Source organism: Nerophis ophidion, linkage group LG07 (assembly GCF_033978795.1).
Source record: "Nerophis ophidion isolate RoL-2023_Sa linkage group LG07, RoL_Noph_v1.0, whole genome shotgun sequence".
Taxonomy (NCBI): Eukaryota; Metazoa; Chordata; class Actinopteri; order Syngnathiformes; family Syngnathidae; genus Nerophis; species Nerophis ophidion.
The window spans coordinates 64340108-64360351 of record NC_084617.1 but is presented as its reverse complement, the minus strand read 5'-3'; the positions used below and the strand labels follow the sequence as shown (position 1 = coordinate 64360351).

The 20244-nt window shown below is 40.5% G+C and overlaps 1 protein-coding gene across 2 annotated transcripts in view; it reads right to left on the bottom strand.

The window, feature by feature from the left end:
* Positions 1–17997: 17997 nt before the first annotated feature.
* The window catches only part of mvb12bb (multivesicular body subunit 12Bb), a 125519-nt gene continuing 123272 nt past the window's right edge, over positions 17998–20244 (bottom strand). For both annotated transcript variants that reach the window (XM_061905030.1, XM_061905031.1), the window contains one exon: positions 17998–19178. In XM_061905030.1, the coding sequence (XP_061761014.1) occupies positions 19137–19178 (42 nt within the window). In that variant the 3' untranslated portion in view covers positions 17998–19136. The remainder of the gene's footprint in view (positions 19179–20244) is intronic.

Here is a 20244-nt window from a genome sequence, read left to right as displayed (position 1 = left end):
TGTATTGTCGCTCGGGTCTTCGGCGGAGTGCTTGGGAAGCTACTGGACCTCTCATCTCCCCGGGCTGGACTGTTTACAGCGGCGCTGGGGGCGGGAGCTCGAGAGAGAGAGAGAGAGAGAGAGAGAGAGAGAGAGAGAGAGAGAGAGAGAGAGAGAGAGAGAGAGAGAGAGAGAGAGAGAGAGAGGGAGAGAGCGAGCAGGAGGGCGAGCGATGGATGAAGAGCGCGTGTGGGTCTAGTGGAAAAGCGGCAAAACGTTTCTCTGCTTGCATCACGCAAGTGACGTCAATGTTCGGCCTTCGAGAGCCGCATACCCCCTTCCCCTGATTGGTGGATTCCTTCAGCTCCGCACACAACCCTGTCAAACGCCATTCATATAAAACTAATATTGAACTTTCATATTAAGGTGGGAGCCACAAAATAACATGTTTGAGAGCCCTGCTCTAAAAAAATTTATACACCCTCCTAAGACACAAATGCAACAGTTTACAACATCCAGAGAAAATGTGTAGTGAGAGAACTTCTACTGGAAGGATTTTCAAACTAGTGTACCACTGGTGGTACGTGGGCTCCATCCAGTAGCACGCCAACGAATCCCTTGATTAAAAGTACAGTGTTTTATTTTCCTATATTCAAACACACTGTTACTGTTAAAGTTGTGTATAATGTTACAGTGGCCAAGAATGTTAAATGCACTTGTTAGATAAAAAACGTGCCTTGTTTTTAATGAATATTTAGGCCTACTACACTACTGTATTTTAATGATGGTCATTATCAGAGGTGGGTAGAGTAGCCAGAAATTGTACTCAAGTAAGAGTACTGTTACATTAGAGATGTATTACTCAAGTAAAAGTAAGGAATAGTCACCCAAATATTTACTTGAGTAAAAGTGTGAAAAAACTACTCGAGTACTGAGTAACTGATGAGTAACCTGTTGGTTTAATGATGACGGCAACAAGTAATGCACAAAAAAACATAAAAATAGAAATGAACAAATTCAGAGCCAGGAATATCTCTTAAGCAACTAAAACAATAATACATATTAACTAATATATATTTGGTTTTATACTGTATTGAAAAAAAAATTGAAAATGAATTTTACCTTTGTAACCTCATTATACTATTGGGTAAGTTTTATATTCATAAATGTAAGTTTCTCAGTACCCGACCTGTTTTGTGTGCCTTTAAAAAAGATTTAAACTCTACATTCAAACACTCTACCAAAAGCTGTGAAAACGATGATGCTGTGTTCCAAATTTAAGTTATTAACTGAGATTGAGTGAGCCTATGGCTTTGCACTTTGTTTATTTTATATTTATATATTTTTTTGCATTCTATTTTAGTTACTTTGAATTTACAACCCCCTGGTGCTGTTTTGTATGGTTTTTATACTGTTTTTGTTTTACTGTTTTTGTACTTACTTAGGTTATTATTTTCAACTGTTTGTAAATGTTGAAATTTATAAATAAAGGTTTATAAAAAAAAATAAAAAAGTGTGCTGTTAATCATGTGACCGCCTGGCTCTGTTTGATTGGTGAAACGGAGTCAAATGTCACCAGTGACTGCATTTGATTGGTGAAACAGAGTCAAATGTCACCAGTTGATTGGTGAAACGTAAACATGTGATGGATTCTACTTTGAAGGTCTGTCTGACAAAATCAAAACAAACAAAGCGTGCATTAACAGATCGATGACAATCAGTAGCAAGTAGCGATCTGAATGTAGATAAACGGAGCGGAGTAAAAGTAGCGTTTCTTCTCTATAAATATACTCAAGTAGAAGTAAAAGTATGTTGCATTAAAACTACTCTTAGAAATACAATTTATCCCAAAAGTTACTCAAGTAGTTAAAGTTAAAGTACCAATGATTGTCACACACACACTAGGTGTGGTGAAATTTGTTCTCTGCATTTGACCCATCCCCTTGACCACCCCCTGGGAGGTGAGGGGAGCAGTGAGCAGCACCGGTGGCCGCGCCCGGGAATCATTTATGGTGATTTAACCCCCAATTCCAACCCTTGTTGCTGAGTGCCAAGCAGGGACGCAATGGGTCCCATTTTTATAGTCTTTGGTATGACTCGGTCGGGATTTGAACTCACCGCCTACCGATCTCAGGGCGGAAACTCTAACCCAGGGGTGGGCATTACGTCGATCGCGATCGACTGGTCGATCTCGGAGGGTGTGTCAGTCGATCTCAAGCCAGGCATTAAAAAATATACATAAAAATGAGCGATCATCAATCATACCAAGACTTCACTTTCGTCAGTTGTTTGACATTCTCGGCACCCGAGGATCTTGTGAGATGACGCTCATATTTAAGAAAAAAATCACTAAGAGAAACATATTTTATTTCTAGAGACTCCGTACCTACTGTCAAAACTCTAAAGACCGACTGCACAGTTCCTGTCTTCACCATAAAAGACCTGTTTCATCCTGCCTGTGCTAACAAAATAAGAGTCTCAGAAAGCTAGCGTGCACAAGCTAGCAAGCTACGGAGTTTGATGCCAATGTATTTCTCCCCCGCCCTCAGCGACCGCTTTCTCACTTGCTTGCCCACCCGCACTCTCACTGACGTCACTCACCTGCTGCCAGACATTAAAGGGCCACACACATATGCTACTCTCATAACAAAGTGTTTAAAAACGAGGATGCAAGTTGGACAAATGAGATGCCAAATCCAACCACTTTCATGTGGTATTGGACAGAAAGGAGGACTTTTTTTTTTCCTCCATTTGAAAATGCGGACGTTATCAGCACCACTGTCTAATTCCAATCAATGCAAGTCATCAGAATCAAATACACCAACTTATATTCTTGTCTTCATGAAAGAAAGGAATCTATGTGTGTTAAACATGCTTGTATTATCATTAAACACCATTAACTTGTTAACAAAAATGTCTCTTTCATAAATAAATAAATACAAATTATAAATAGGAATGAGGTAGATCTCCTCGACTTGGTCAATTGAAAAGTAGCTCACCTGCAGAAAAAGTGTGAGCGCCCCTGCTCTAAGCACTAGGCCACTGAGTAGATGTAACGGAGTAAATGTGGCGCGTTACTGCCCACCTCGGGTCATTCTAGTGGTACTTAGAGAGCCAAGTTTTTTCTGAGGCGGTACTTGGTGTAAAAACGTTTGAGAACTACTTTTTCATCCAAGAAACTTCCAAAATATTCATTATTTTTGCCCAACATCCTACTTAACTGCATTGAGATTATAATCATTTACACATATTTTCATTCGCTGTGAGGACAAACTTCCATGCAGGAAGAAGCCAATCTCGAATTCCTATCTTGCCATGGCCGCTGCCAAATTTCAGTTGACACAGCAGTGACACGACTGCACCGCAGAGATGTGTTTAGCTAACAGACTAAGTTCAGGAATGTCTCTGGGTTCTTGCCCTTCCTGGGTTCCTGCGCCTAGTTACCAGCCGGTCAATCTCGTGGCCCCGTGAACTGACCCTGTCCTCCCTCCCGAGGTTTGAAAGGAAAAGAAACCCAACTCTCAGGGGAGCGTCCCGACTAACAAGAAAACTGCTGGCCCGAATCTCTCAGAAGTGCTGTGTTTTCCCACTGGACCACTTTCAGCTTAATAAACATCTTAACTAGCCAGAGGTCCCGCGGGAGCTGCTGGGAAATCCTCTAGGCAGTCAGAGCTCAGGAGCCGGCCATTTATTGCATCCAGGTGGTGGTTAGAAACTGCTGGCCTGCCATTTATGTCCAATAAAATGCACGTGACACCTTCAGGGGTGGACAGGGTCAGTGCACCTGTCCAAGGACGAAAGCTACACTTGCACCCCTTCCCCATGTCCAGTCTTGCTGTGCTTCGTCACAACACTTCCAGTGACATGTTGGCATCTAATGCAAATATATCACCGACGTTTGCATATTTTGTCTCTGCCAGCTGGCTTGTTAGTTGAACCTCTGCCGTAGTCGGCCACTTCCAGTCCAGTCCTACTGTATATGCACAGTGGCTGATCCAGACCAGTGCTAATTGTCCTGAAGGTTGTGGAAAGACCTGCATGGTGATCAGGCGCTTTGATCACACTTGAAAGGGGTTCATGGATTTCTGTGTTACCGGCGGAATAGGGGAGGGGGAGGGGAAGATGCTTGCTGGTCATTTGACAAATATCTGCATTGAAGGGAGGGGATGAAGAGAGCGATCACCTCACACCCGACTACATCCCTGCTCAATTATCATAATTTGACTCACATGGGCCGGTAACCGCATGGTCGGGAGAGTGTGGACGGAGGCCGTGTGGAGGAGGAGAGAGGATCCCTCTCGCACTGGGAGATCACTCATATTACCTCACATTTAATGTGCCCTTGGAGCACAGCCAGGGAGCTTGTCGAGGCCGTTGTGCGGTAAAGACCACACGGCTCACCTCTCACTTATAGTCTCCGTGGGACCCTCTGACACTCGGGGGTGTCGGCATGCAAACAGAGAAGCAAGGGTCTGCTAGATATAACGGAGTGAGGGACTGAATATTTCACTGCCTTGCAGGGTGTTGGCTTTGGGTAGTTTAGAACACGGGAGCAATAAAGTAGTGACGTTCTGTATGGTTATTACTTTTATGGTGCGGTACCAAAGAAATGCATCTAGGGATGTTCCCATCGGGGTTGTTTGCAGCCGATTACCCATGAGTGAGATCGGGCCGATACCGATCACAGACGTTGGGTTGTGTTTGATCAGTCCACGTCTTTGGAGGGTCACTGTCGTCAACTGACCAAAAACCGTTTCCATCATCTCGGAAATATTTCTAAAGTGAGAAATTTGTTGTCAAAATTGGATCTCGAAATGATCATTCGCGTGTTAATTTCGTCTCGCATTGACTATTGCGATTATCTTTTCACTCTCTTCAACAAGTCAACTCTAAAGAAACTTCAGACTGTACAGAATCTGATTGCCGGGCTTTTGACTGGTGCACCCAGAACCCCCCAGACCACCCCGTTTTATCCTGTCTTCTTTGGCTTCCAGTTAAATTCCGCAGTGAGTTTAAGATTTTAGTCCTGACATTCCGTGCGTTGCATGGTGGGGCCCCTCAGTACATCACCTACTCTTCAGGGCGCAGCCTCCGGTCTTCAGGCCAGGGTCTTCTAAAGATCTCAAAAACTCGTTTTAGAACACGTGGAGACCCGGCATTCTAGGCTATAGATCCCAGACTCTGGAACAATCTGTACCGGTCTCTCCATGATCTTGACGGTGTTAAAACTTTTAAGAAACATTCGAAAACGTCTCTTTTTAGTAAAGCTTTTACTTAATGCACCTTTTAACTATCATTTTAAAAAAACCTTTTCATGATGTTGCCCCTGTTTTTTTTAAGTGAATTGTTGTTTTACTTCACCTATGTTTTGTACAGCGCTTTGTGATTTTATCTGTAAAAAGCGCTTTATAAATAAAGTTTACTTACTTAATTACTTACTTACACATAAGTAAAGTGAACATTTTTTAATTTAGTGCGTGGTATTTACAGTTTAACACTATCAGAACACTATTTAAACCAGTTCCTTGTTTTATTGTATCACATGCAATTGTTAGAGCAAAACAAAGTCCATCCATCCATCCATTTTCTACCGCTTATTCCCTTTGGGGTCGCGGGGGGAGCTCATGCCTATCTCAGCTACAATTGGGCGGAAGGCGGGGTACACCCTGGACAAGTCACCAACTCATCACAGGGCTAACACAGATAGACAGAAAACATTCACACTCATATCATGTTAGACCCGCTCGACATCCATTGCTTTCGGGTTGCCCACATTTGAGGTCCTCTCCAAGGTTCTCATAGTCATCATTGTCACTGGCGTCCCATTGGGTGTGAGTTCTCCTTGCCCTTATGTGGGTTCTTCCGAGGATGTCGTAGTCGTAGTGGTTTGTACTGTCCTTTGAGACATTTGTGATTTAGGGCTATATAAATAAACATTGATTGATTGATTGACTGATATTCACACACTAGAGCCAATTTAGTGTTGCCAATCAACCGATCCCCAGGTGCATGTCTTTGGAGGTGGGAGGAAGCCAGAGTGCCCGAAGGAAACCCACGCAGTCACGGGGAGAACATGCAAACTCCACACAGAAAGATCTCGAGCCCGGGATTGAACCCAGGACTGCTCAGGACCTTCGTATTGTGCTGCCCCAAAATAAACAAAGTCAATAGAACTCAATAACTAAACAAAAACAAAAAATACTATTTACAACTCATTTCAATTATTTGGGGTTTTTTTACTCTAAAAGTTCTCCTGTATCCAAGGAATGTGTAAACGTTCCGTGCACCTTCCGTTCATTCTATTTCCAATTCTGAAACGTAAATCAAAAAACAAAATGAGGGCCGTTTTTCGATTTGTATTATATATGGCAGATTTTAAAACAAACATAAACGGGTTGATTTTCATTCAAATATTGCCATAAAATTGTTTTTTTTTTTGCCGTTTTACTTTTATGGATTTGTATTTGTCTCTTCAGAATGAGCCATTTTTATTGGAGTGAGCCAGCATTTGTGGGTTGTTTTCTGTCAGATGCAAAAATATTGTTTAATTTCTTGGAATGAAATTCAATTAAACGGATGTTTCTGCCATTATGTAGGATTATATACTGTATCCAAGATTAAATACTTCTCTAAACTGGACTTTAAGACAAAATGAATGTGATCATTTAGAGTACGTTTTCATGGAGGATAGCTATTGCTGCTTCAGATACAAATGCAGAAAGGTAAGATACAGTCTCAATACTGGATTTATTTTGTTAAAAGCAAATGGGACCAAAAAGTATTTAATAACAACTTTATCAAATAGTTTTTGGACCCATTTATCATATCATAATATCAATATGATAACGTTTTTATGAAAGCGAGTAACTCCCTTTTTTCCCCTGTAACTCTAATGTGCAACCTAAACCAAGAATGACTAGAGCTGCACATATGAATTTAAGTAAGAAAAAAAAAAAGTATGTATGCCTCACCTGGTGTTTAGTTCACCGCACGTCACTGGATATTTACCCAAGTATAGTTAAATATTTAATAAATACAGACCATTTACAATTTAATATGTAGGCACCAAACATGGTGTCATAGGTTCCCAAAGGTGAGTCCATCCCATTCGACAAAGCTTCAGGAGATACTTTTGCAGAAAACCTAGATTAGCTTCTCTGTAGGATACAGCTCTTTAATTGGGAAGCAGCCATAGTGCTCATATGAGAATTTACCCGCAATATCAATGTCTTCCTGTACAAGAAGGTCATGTGCCGGCATGACAAAGTACGAAACACAAGCGCATTATGTTCAGTGGCATCCGCTTGATTTGCTGCATCACCTGTGTGTGAGTTTGTTAGCTGTGAGTCCAGGTCTGATCAGGACCTGCTTTGACAGGCGCGCTCTGCCTTTACTCCTTCGCCTCTACATCTCTCTGGTCACCCAAGCTCAGGGGGAAGCAGGGTTGTCAAAGGTAGAGTGGCAGGCAAAGCCCGTCTTAACACACCACCTTAAACCACCTCATAAATACGGGCTTCCTTTTCCAATTTCCAAGCAGCCCATCCACCCCTGTCTACATGCTTACACACCGTTCCGTGTCATGTGCTGGGGTGTGAGCGTAAAAATGACCACGGGACATCTGGCGGACTCACAGTGGGTGGAGCTTTGATGTGCTGCTGGCCAGTTGAGCTCAGCTTTAACAAGCCAAACCCTCTCTGAAACAGCTCAAAGTTGGGCATGGTAACTGAGATATAGAAAGGAACTTTAAAGTACGAAGTACTAAGTCGGCTCTTACCGGAGACATCAGCGGAGCTTGTGTCTTCCTGCAGCAGCTGTCAAATAGGCAGCTGCGACTTTCTTGGCTCCTTCATGGCTTCCATCAGAGACACTGGCGGTCACTAAACCCCTCCGACTTTCAGGTCTTTATAATCTCACTAAAACACTAGTAATGTTACGTCTGTTCGGCATTGTGATGCCGGGTTCGTTTCCCTCGAGGATGCGTCGAAAATTGAACACAGCAAAAGGTAAATAAATGATAAATGGGTTGTACTTGTATAGCGCTTTTCTACCTTCAAGGTACTCAAAGCGCTTTGACACTACTTCCACATTTACCCATTCACACACACATTCACATACTGATGGAGGGAGCTGCCATGCAAGGCGCCAACCAGCACCCATCAGGAGCAAGGGTGAAGTGTCTTGCTCAGGACACAACGGACGTGACGAGGTTGGTTCTAGGTGGGATTTGAACCAGGGACCCTCGGGTTCCGCACGGCCACTCTCCCACTGCGCCACACCGTGAAACTGATGATTTATTTAACAAAAGGTGCTAGAGAACAAAAATACTGGAGCTAAGAAAAAGCAAACGAAAGACGCTAGCATGAAAGCTAGGATGAACAAATAGTAAACTAAACTGGCACATAGGCACACAAAGAGGAAAACAAAACATTTAGCATGAGAGCTAAGAATAAATAAAATTGCGCAGCGTCAGAGCTCGCGAGAGCGATACAGAAATTGCATGGAAGCATAAGTGCAAAGCAGACGTACCGTTGTGTAAGAACAAATTTGGATCCCAGACTGAACAACAAAAGATGCAGGCTTATATAAGGCAGGTGATTAGTGAGGACAGGTGTGCAGGGCCGAGAGAAACAGGTGAAACTGATAAGCTACCATGGTGACCGACTTAAACAGGAAATAATAGGATCAGAGGGAGAGTGAAAATAAAAATGGAACAACAAACAATAATATGTGGAGGATCCAAAAAGCGGATCTCAACAAGTAACACAATAATCAGATAAGGGATTTTCCAGAATTATCCTAATAAATGTGTCTAATAACATCCGAATCGCTACCACTGCTGTCGCCTTTTTTTTTTCCCCAGTGCTTCACTCTAACTTTCCTCATCCACAAATATTTCACCCTCGCTCAAATTAATGGGCAAATCGTCGCTTTCTTGGTCCGAATCGCTCTTGCTGCTGGTGGCCATGATTATAAACAATGTGAGGATGTGAGGAGCCCTACAACCCGTGACGTCACGCGCACATCTTCTGCTACTTCCGGTACAGGCAAGGCTTTTTTATTAGCGACCAAAAGTTGCGAACTTTATCGTCGATGTTCTCTACTAAATCCTTTCAGCAAAAATATGGCAATATCGCAAAATGATCAAGTATGACACATAGAATGGACCTGCTATCCCCGTTTGAATAAGAAAATCTCATTTCAGTAGGCCTTTAATTGTCAATCAATCAATCAATCAATGTTTACTTATATAGCCCTAAATCACTAGTGTCTCAAAGGGCTGCACAAACCACAACACAAACCACTACGACATCCTCGGTAGGCCCACATAAGGGCAAGGAAAACTCACAACCAGTGGGACGTCGGTGACAATGATGACTATGAGAACCTTGGAGAGGAGGAAAGCAATGGATGTCGAGCGGGTCTAACATGATACTGTGAAAGTTCAATCCATAATGGATCCAACACAGTCGCAAGAGTCCAGTCCAAAGCGGATCCAACACAGCAGCGAGAGTCCCGTTCACAGCGGAGCCAGCAGGAAAACATCCCAAGCGGAGGCGGATCAGCAGCGCAGAGATGTCCCCAGCCGATACACGGGGGAGCAGTACATGGCCACCGGTTCGGACCAGACCCCCTCCACAAGGGATAGTGGGACATAGGAGAAAAAGAAAAGAAGCGTCAGATCAACTGGTCTAAAAATTGAGTCTATTTAAAGGCAAATGAGTTTTAAGGTGAGACTTAAATGCTTCTACTGAGGTAGCATCTCGAACTGTTACCGGGAGGGCATTCCAGAGTACTGGAGCCCGAAATGAAAACGCTCTATAGCCCGCAGACTTTTTCTGGGCTTTGGGATTATCCACACTTGATTTTATTTGAATTATGATTGTTTTTATGATTTTACTTGGATTATGTTTATTTTATTTCTATTTTGACCTAATTGTAATTTTCTGTGAAGCACTTTGAATTGCCTTGACTTCGAATAATGCTTTCTAATGGATGGATGGATGAAGTAAACCTGCCTAGCTCTACCAACACAATGCAACTAATGCTGACTCAAACTGTAAATGACAGAATATGTCAATTCGTTTTGCTTCAATGATGTCATTATCTTCTCTTTTCAGATTCATGCAAGGTGACTTCTCATTGATATGCAGCCTCAGTGCTCACCTGAACAACTTGCGAACAGAACTTCCAGGCACCGTCTGCCACATCCAATATCAGTCGGGATGCTGGCCTGCTCCCTTCATCTTCTCTTCCGTCGCAGCACATCCTGCAACAAGAAGAGTCTTTTTTTTTTTTTTCCCGGATAGTAAAAAGCCCAACTCTGTGCTTTACTACTCTGGAGAGCAAAGGCGGATTTTATTATTCTGAATCGCAAGTAAATACAAGATGTTATTGTTGCTGTAGCCATTGAAAAAGTACTTTTAATCAGATCCAACACTGACCCTGACAAACAATGGAGAGAAAGAGAATGCATTTTTAACAAGGGCATATTGTACAGATCCCGAATCAAAGGCCTGCACAATATTTTTGTTCAAAATGTATGTTTTTTTATTAGATTGCACTGCATCAATGCACAAATACTGTTATTTGGGAGAAGCCACACTTGGTCATTCAAGTGTGGTGTGTTGAATCAGTTCAGTTTCGGTTTATTATGAACATGAAAACGATGCAATGTAATGCAGCAGATTATTTCCAGTTTTATTACAGCACGTACGAAAAAGATTAGGAAGAAGCAGAGCTTAGTTACTCCTACCACTTTTCATATCATAGCAATTTGATCAATTTCACAGTATCATGTTAGACCCGCTCGACATCCATTGCTTTCAGTGCCCTAGAGGGGGGTTGCCCACATTTGAGGTCCTCTCCAAGGTTTCTCATAGTCAGCATTGTCACTGGCGTCCCACTGGATGTGAATTCTCCCTGCCCACTGGGTGTGAGTTTTTCCTTGCCCTTTTGTGGGTTCTTCCGAGGATGTCGTAGTCGTAATGGTTTGTACAGTCCTTTGAGACATTTGTGATTTAGGGCTATATAAATAAACATTGATTGATTGATTGATTGATTGATTGATTGATTGATTGATTGAATGTGTCAATGTTTGACAGAAGCTAAAATGAAGAATTAAATTAAAATGTATTTTTTATTCTTTACAATAAAAAAATACATTTACTTGAACATTGATTTAAATTGTCAGGAAATAAGAGGAAGGAATTGAAAAGGTAAAAAGGTATATGTGTTTAAAAATCCTGAAATTATTTTTAAGGTTGTATTTTTTCTCTAAAATTGTGTTTCTAAAAGTTATAAGAAGCAAAGTAAAAAAATCAATGAATTTATTTAAACAAGTGAAGACCAAGTCATTAAAATATTTTCTTGGATTTTGTAATTCTATTTGAGTTTTGTCTCTCTTAGAATTAAAAATGTCAAGCAAAGCGAGACCAGCTTGCTAGTAAATAAATAAAATTTAAAAAAATAGATGCAGCTCACTGGTAAGTGTTGCTATTTGATCTATTTTTAGAACAGGCCAGCATTGGTGACCCTTGGGTTGGTGCATCTGCCTCACAATACAAAGGTCCTGGGTTCAATCCTGCGCTCGGGATTTTTTTGTGTGGAGTTTGTATGTTCTTCCCGTGACTGCTTGGGTTCCCTCCAGGTACTCCGGCTTCCTCCCACCTCCAAAGACATGCACCTGGGGATAGGTTGATTGGCAACACTAAATTGGCCCTAGTGTGTGAATGCGAGTGTGAATGTTGTCTGTCTATCTGTGTTAGCCCTGTGATGAGGTGGCGACTTGTCCAGGGTGTACACCGCCTTCCGCCCAAATGCAGCTGAGATAGGCTCCAGCACCCCCCGCGACCCCATACGGGACAAGCGGTGGAAAAATGGATGGATGGATGGACTTTCTACACTGTAAACTCTACAGTCGGTGTAATCAATCAATCAATCAATGTTTACTTATATAGCCCTAAATCACTAGTGTCTCAAAGGGCTGCACAAACCACAACACAAACCACTACGACATCCTCGGTAGGCCCACACAAGGGCAAGGAAAACTCACACCCAGTGGGACGTCGGTGACAATGATGACTATGAGAACCTTGGAGAGGAGGAAAGCAATGGATGTCGAGCGGGTCTAACATGATACTGTGAAAGTTCAATCCATAATGGATCCAACACAGTCGCGAGAGTCCAGTCCAAAGCGGATCCGACACAGCAGCGAGAGTCCCGCTCACAGCGGAGCCAGCAGGAAAACCTTAATGTAAGTGTGACATGGTTATTCTTGTTAATGAAACTATAAATACTGAAAAAAACGTAAAGAGAGGTGCTGTAGTACTCAGTCAGTATAAACTGAGGGGATGTAGCAGAGGCTTGTTGCTATCACACCATCATTTTCCACAGAAGAAGCTAGCACATAAAAAAACAGCAAAAAAAACTTTATTTAAGCTAATAAAATTAAATAAATATATTTTAATGCTCTGTTGAATTTATAATTCTGAGCTTTTTACGAACTTGGGCTACGAGTAAATGCCGACACACATGGATTACAGTCCGTGCATGGTTTACACATTAGGGAGGACGGCTGTCGGTGTGCTCCAAGGCATCACTGACATGAACGTCACCTTTCTGCAGCAACGCTAAAAAAAACAAAAAAAAAAACTGCTCCCTGTACAGAGGAAGATTCCTCAGACTGTCACTTCGACTCCAGCAGCAGAACAGAAGAGTGCCGTAAAACCTTGTCGGGGGACGTCATTTGATGTTCGCTTCAATCAACAAAAGCAAACTCCAAGGGCCATTGGGGATTCTGTTTCAGAAAGACACGCGCTGCACTTGCATTGTTAGCAACTAACTTTACTTCATGAATAGAATTGAGTCTAATATAATTTAAACTGTTATGTATGCAGCTGAGATAGGTTACCGCACCTCCCACGACCAACAAAAGGGACAAGCGGTAGAAAATGGATGGATGGATGTATTAAAATACACATTATTAGGAAGAGATGCAAATATATTATTTTAGCACTTGCAATGTGATTCGGAGGTAACACAAATATTTGTGTTGGTGTCTATATAACTTTGAATGATGTAATTTATTCGTATAGCCCTTAATCACAAGTATCTCAAAGGGCTGCACAAGCCACAACGACATCCTCGACATCCTGGCCAAAAGGTATAGATGTGTGTGTCCAAGTTAAAGGAAACGGCAGGCTGTCTTCTTCTAATTGATTTATAACAATCTATGCAAGCTGGGTTTTGTTTGCTGTGGTCTGGAACAACATGGCACACAAACAACTATCTGAAATGCAGCCAATATTACATACAAATAATGTGTCATGAGACATATAAATATAAATTTGATACGCAAAGGACAAATGAAATTAAATGATGCAATATGTAGATAAACCTAGCCTAAATAGTATGTTAGCATCGATTAGCTTGCAGTCATGAACTGACTAGATATGCCTGATTAGCACTCCACGCAAGTCAATAACATCCACAAAGCTCACATTTGTGCATTCACACAGCATAAAACATTTGGTGGACGAAGTGAGACAAAGAGCGAGAGGCGTAAAACATGTCTTTCTGTGGCAGCATCGGAGAAAGTTGTACATGTAAACAAGGGGTCACCAACCTTTTTGAAACCAGGAGCTACTTCTTGGGTACTGATTAATGCGAAGGGCTAACAGTTCGATAAACACTTAAATACATTGCCAGAAATAGCCAATTTGCTCAATTTACCTTTAATAAATACATTTCTCTCTCTCTCTCTCTCTCTCTCTCTCTCTCTCTCTCTATATATATATATATATATATATATATATATATATATATATATATATATATATGTATATAAAATGGGTATTTCTGTCTGTCATTCTGTTGTACATTTTTTTCCTTTTACTGAATTTTTTTTGTAATGAATAAATGATGAAAAAAACACTTAATTGAACGGTTTAAAAGAGGAGAAAACAGGAAAAAAAATGAAAATTACATTTTGAAACATAGTTTATCTTCAATTTCGACTCTTTACAAATCTAAAATTCACCCGAAAAAAAGAAGAGAAAAACTAGGTAATTTGAATCTTTTTGAAAAATTTAAAAAAAGAATTTATGGAACATCATTAGTAATTTTTCCTAATTAAGATTAATTTTAGAATTTTGATGACATGTTTTTAAATAGGTTAAAATCTAATCTGCACTTTGTTAGAATATATAAAAAATTGGACCAAGCTATATTTCTAACAAAGACAAATCATTATTTCTTCTAGATTTTCCAGAACAAAAATTTTAAAATAAATTCAAAATAATTTGACATAAGATTTAAATTTGATTCAACAGATTTTGTAGATTTGCCAGAATAATTGTTTTGATTTTTAATCATAATAAGTTTGAAGAAGTATTTCACAAATATTCTTCATCGAAAAAACAGAAGCTAAAATTAAGAATTAAATTAAATGTATTCATTATTCTTTACATTTGAAAAAAAAATAAAATACTTGAACATTGATTTAAATTGTCAGGAAAGAAGAGTAAAGAATGTGTTTAAACATCTTAAAATCATTTTTAAGGTTGTATTTTTTTCTCTAAAATTGTCTTTCTGAAAGTTATAAGAAGCAAAGTAAACAAATGAATGAATTTATTTAAATAAGTGAAGACCAAGTCTTTGAAATATTTTCTTGTATTTTCAAATTCTATTTGAGTTTTGTCTCTCATAGAATTAAAAATGTAGAGCAAAGCGAGACAAGCTTGCTATTAAATAAATACAATTTAAAACATAAAGGCAGCCCACTGGTAAGTGCTGCTATTTGAGCTATTTTTGGAACAGGCCAGCGGGCGACTCATCTGGCCCTCACGGGCTACTTGGTGCCCGCGGGCACCGCGTTGGTGACCCCTGATGTAAACAAACTACAGTGAGTTCAAGGACCGCCAAAATTAGTAAGAAAAAATGGCGCTTGCCAAATACTCTCAACAGAGAATCATGTTTAATATAAACAGTGGGATTTTTAACAATTAGGAAGGTTTAATGTCATGAAAACCTATTAAAACACAAATATATTTTTCCACCATCTTTTTCTATTTTCATACATTTTTGAAAAAGCTCCAGTGAGCCACTAGGGCGGCGCTAAAGAGCCACAGGTTGCAGACCCCCGACCTAGACAATAGTCATCCTTTATTATTGGGTCAACGAATCATTATTCCTATCTAAATGTAAATTATTATGTATGTTTGTTTTAGGATGAATCAAAATGAAAATCGCATTCACCAACTAATGTTTGCAATTGATTCTATTTCCTTGTGACTCTTTTAAAGGGGAACATTATCACCAGACCTATGTAAGCGTCAATATATACCTTGATGGTAGAGAAAAAAGACCATATATTTTTTTAACTGATTTCCGAACTCTAAATGGGTGTATTTTGGCGAATTAAACGCCTTTCTGTTTATCGCTCTTTTTGCGATGACGTCAGAACGTCACCGAGGTAATACAGCCGCCATTTTCATTTTCAAAACATTACAAACACCGGGTCTCAGCTCTGTTATTTTCCGTTTTTTTGACGATTTTTTGGAACCTTGGAGACATCATGCCTCGATGGTGTGTTGTCGGAGGGTGTAACAACACTAACAGGGAGGGATTCAAGTTGCACCACTGGCCCGAAGATGCGAAAGTGGACATTTTACCGGCGATGACAGACATGGCACAGAGATGTATGGATAACCTGCAGATGCATTTGCAACGATTAAGTCAATGAAATCACAAAGGTGAGTTTTGTTGATGTTGTTGGTTTATGTGCTAATCAGACATATTTGGTCGCGGCGTGACTGCCAGCTAATCAATGCTAACATGCTACGCTAATCAATGCTAACATGCTATTTACTGGCGGTGCTAAAGCAGACATGGCACAGAGATGTATGGATAACCTGCAGATGCATTTGCAACTATATTACGTTTCCTTCCACCCACATTTAATGCGAAAAAAACACTTACCAATCGAAGGATTTAAGTTGCTCCAGTGTCACAAGATGTGAAAGTCCTGATCGTTCGGTCCGCACATTTTACCGGAGATGCCAATGCAGCTATTCGGCCATGCTATGGCTATGAATAGCGTCAATGGCTATTCGCTCAATATCTTCAGTTTCTTCTTCAATACTTCCATACTCCAACCATCCGTTTCAATACATGCGTAATCTGTTGAATCGCTTAAGCCGCTGAAATCCGAGTCTGAATCCGAGCTAATGTCGCTATATCTTGCTGTGCTATTCGCCATTCTTTGTTTGTATTGGCAGCACTGTGTGACGTCACAGGAAAATGAACAGTGTCTTGGCAGAGAGCAAATAAAAGGCACTTTAAAGCTTTTTTTAGGGATATTCCGGGACCGGTAAAATGTTGGAAAATTTTTTTCAAAAAATACAATAAGCCACTGCGAACTGATTTTTATTGTTTTCAACCCTTTTGAAATTGTGATAATGTTCCCCCTTTAAAGGGGAGATTCTTGCCTCTAAAATCGACAACAATCCCAAATCACGCTCACTAGGAAAAGGCGTGTGCATCCGAGCTGAAACGCAATGATATTTAAATTATTTTCACTAGTAGCTGACTCAGCTGGGGTGTCACAGCAGTGACGGACGGGCGTCTGGGGTAAAGGCTTAGCGCCTCAAAGCTCTGCTGGCTCCTTCTGCACACTGCCTGATGAACTTTGTGATGGAAAGATATTTCTACTGGAACAAATCAGAGAGATCCGTCAGTATGTGGTGTGTGTTGGTGCTCTGCGTTGTCCCTCGGTGACAAGCCGCCCCTGACAAATGTCAAAAAACAGCCAAAGTAAAATACACAATTAATCACATATGAATTGGAGCTCTGCACTATACTTTACTGCTGAATAATACATGATTTACAATGTAATTTCAAAAAAGGAAACTAATAGTATTGTGCAAAATCCACCTTTTTTGTTTTTGCTCCTATTCAAGTTAGCATTATTTAAAGTGAAAGTACCAATGATTGTCACACACACACACAAAATTATTCTCTACATTTGACCCATCACCCTTGATCACCCCCTGAGAGGTGAGGGGAGCAGTGGGCAGCAGTGGTGGCCGGCCCCAGGAATAATTTTTGGTTATTTAACCCCCAATTCCAACCCTTGAGGCTGAGTGACAAGCAGGGAGGTAATGGGTCCCATTTTTATAGTCTTCGGTATGACTCGGCCGGGGTTCGAACTCACAACCTACTGAACTCAGGGCGGAACGGTAGGTTGTGAGTTCACACCCCGGCCGAGTCATATCAAAGACTTTAATTTACTTTTATCTACCAGTACGGTCCATGCAGTTGTCGTTCAGAATCAGAATCATACTTTAATAATCCCCAAGGGGAAATTTAAAAGGGAACATTATCACAATTTCTGAAGGGTTAAAACCAATAAAAATCAGTTCCCAGTGGCTTATTTTATTTTTCAAATTTTTTCTCAAAATATTACCCATCACGCAATATCCCGAAAAACGGCTTCAAAGGGCCTGATTTTAACAGTCGTTATATCCACCCGTCTATTGTCCTGTGACGTCACAGCGTGACCGCACAGAAACAAACATGGCAGATGGCACAGAAAGGTATAGCGATATTAGCTCAGATTCAGACTCGGATTTCAGCGCCGTAAACCATTCGACCGATTACGCATGTATTGAAACAGATGGTTGGAGTGTGGAGGCAGGTAGCTAAAATGAAATTGAAGAAGAAACTGAAGCTATTGAGCCATATCACGAAAGAAAGCGAGGACGAAATCGGCGATCGCCTTCCAAGCAACGATTGGTATGTGTTTGTTTGGCATTAAATGTGGGTGGAGGGAAGGGCTGGATGCAAATATAGCTACAAATGAGGCATTATGATGCAATATGTACATACAGCTAGCCTAAATAGCATGTTAGCATGGATTAGCTTGCAGTCATGCCGTGACCAAACATGTCTGATTAGCACACTCCACATAAGTCAATAACATCATCAAAACTCACCTTTCTGAATTAATGTTTGGTGGACAAAATGATATGGAAAAAGAAGTGGCAAAAATCACGTCTTAGCCGACATATCCAAGGGGTTTACCTTGCTCGTCTGCGGGAACAGACTGCCGTCGTCCCTGAATAGCTCGCATTCCGGCAGATTCAGTGGTGATCTACTTTCCAATATTGCAGATTTTGTTGACTTTATCGTTGGAAATGCATTTGCTTTGAGTGTCGCAGGATATCCACACATTCTTGCCATCTCTGTTGTAGCATAGCTGTCGTCGGTATAGTGTGCGGAACCAACGAGGGACTTTCGCATCTTTTGGCCACTGGTGCAACTTGAATCCCTCTCTGTTCGTGTTGTTACACCCTCCGACAACACACAGACGAGGCATGATGTCTCCAAGGTACGGCAAAACAGTTAAAAAAACGGAAAATAACAGAGCTGATGTGACTTGGTGCGTGTAATAAGATTGAGAAAATGGCGGATCGCTTCATGTTGTGACGTCACGGGTGAAAGGTCATCGCTCCGACAGGCTATCAAATGAAAGGCGTTTAAATCGCTAAATTCACCCTTTTAGAGTTCAGAAATCGGTTAAAAAAACATATGGTCTTTTTCTGCACCATCAAGGTATATATTGTCGCTTACATAGGTCTGGTGATAATGTTCTCCTTTAAGATTTTCAGCACAATCCCATTCAAGATCAGACACATATTATAGGGAGATAGAACAGGATCGCTGATGGGTCTGCCAATTTCAAAAAATGGTGAGAATCAGGTAAACGCTGGTAAGAAGAAAAAAAAAATCAGTCTAAGCCTGGGCCCCTGGAGAGGGTGTGTAGACTGAAGTCAAGGGGAAACAAACCCATAGTCATAGCACACATAAGCATGTGTGTAAGAGGGAAACATCAAAGAAAACAAAGGACATTCAAGACATCAAAAGAGCAGAGCTGATGCAACCAACAACTTTCTACACACAGCCACAAAAGTAAAACAAAAACAAAAACAAAAACAACAAAAAAAACATAAAAACTGGTGGGATCTGGGGTGTTCCATGCCATCGTCTGCTGGGGTGGGGGGACATGGCCAGAGACAGGAGCAGACCCAACAACGCAACCAAGAGAGCTGACTCCACCCTCGGCCGCCCACCAGAAGGAAGTTCAGAAGGAGTTCTTCTTACACAACAACGCTTTGCTCCGTGCTGAAGTTGTAGTCAAACTGCATGACAGGAAAAAAAAACACACTTACTAATGAACATATACTGTTAGAAAAACAACACACGCTTGAGTCAAGCAATCTCCAATATTTACACAAATGTGACTACAAAATACCTAATGCAATATAATGAAAGTATAGAGCAGAATCACTTTATTTTATTTATTTATATTCAAACAATGTGTAATGTTACAGTGGCCAAACATGTTTATTATTAGGGCTGTAAAACATTAAATAAACCTTTAAGTATGACATTCTGACTGTTAAATTGCTTTTGTATCCAAACATTGGGGTGTTTTTCTTCAGCAAATGTTACTCATGCAAGCTAATAACTCTTTATTCATCGTGATTAAGCACAGATTTGGAGTGTGATTATTCTGATAAAAAATTATTACTTAAAAACCCCATTCAATATACTTGTTATATACAACTTCTGCCTTGTTTTTAGTGACTGCTTGTACCTACTACGCTACTGTATTTTAATGTGGGTCATTATGGTGGTACTTGGAGAGCCAAGTATTTTCTGAGGTGGTACTTGGTGAAAATAGTTTGGGAACCACTGGTATAAAGCAAAAGTAATTACACATAGTGTAAAAAAAACAACTACAAAAAAGAGAATTTTTGCACTTTTTTTTAGTAATAAAATGCAAATGATGTCGTGTAACACATATTTGAAGTGTCCTTGGAGAAGGAACAATATAATAAGGCTGAGTTTTTGAGGACACGGATAGTTATTTGGAGGACAGAGTGGCAGAAAATTAAGTCATACTGCCCTCTGCTGGCACAGTAGCGACATGGTTCAATAAAGGCATGAATTACAATGGAGATTTGAGGGTTTTCAAGGCAAATAATCCATTCACTTTTTGGTATTTTTATGTATGTAGGTATTAATATACTCAATACTGTCAAGTATCAGATCTTTATGTATTGTATTGATGGTTAAGAATTAGAATATCCGAGTGATGGGACAAGACAATACACACTTTTTTTTTTCTTTGAACATTAATAGCATTTTGTGTGTTTGTTTTTGCAGATAAACATATTGTATTGGACATGCTTTTTTTAAATT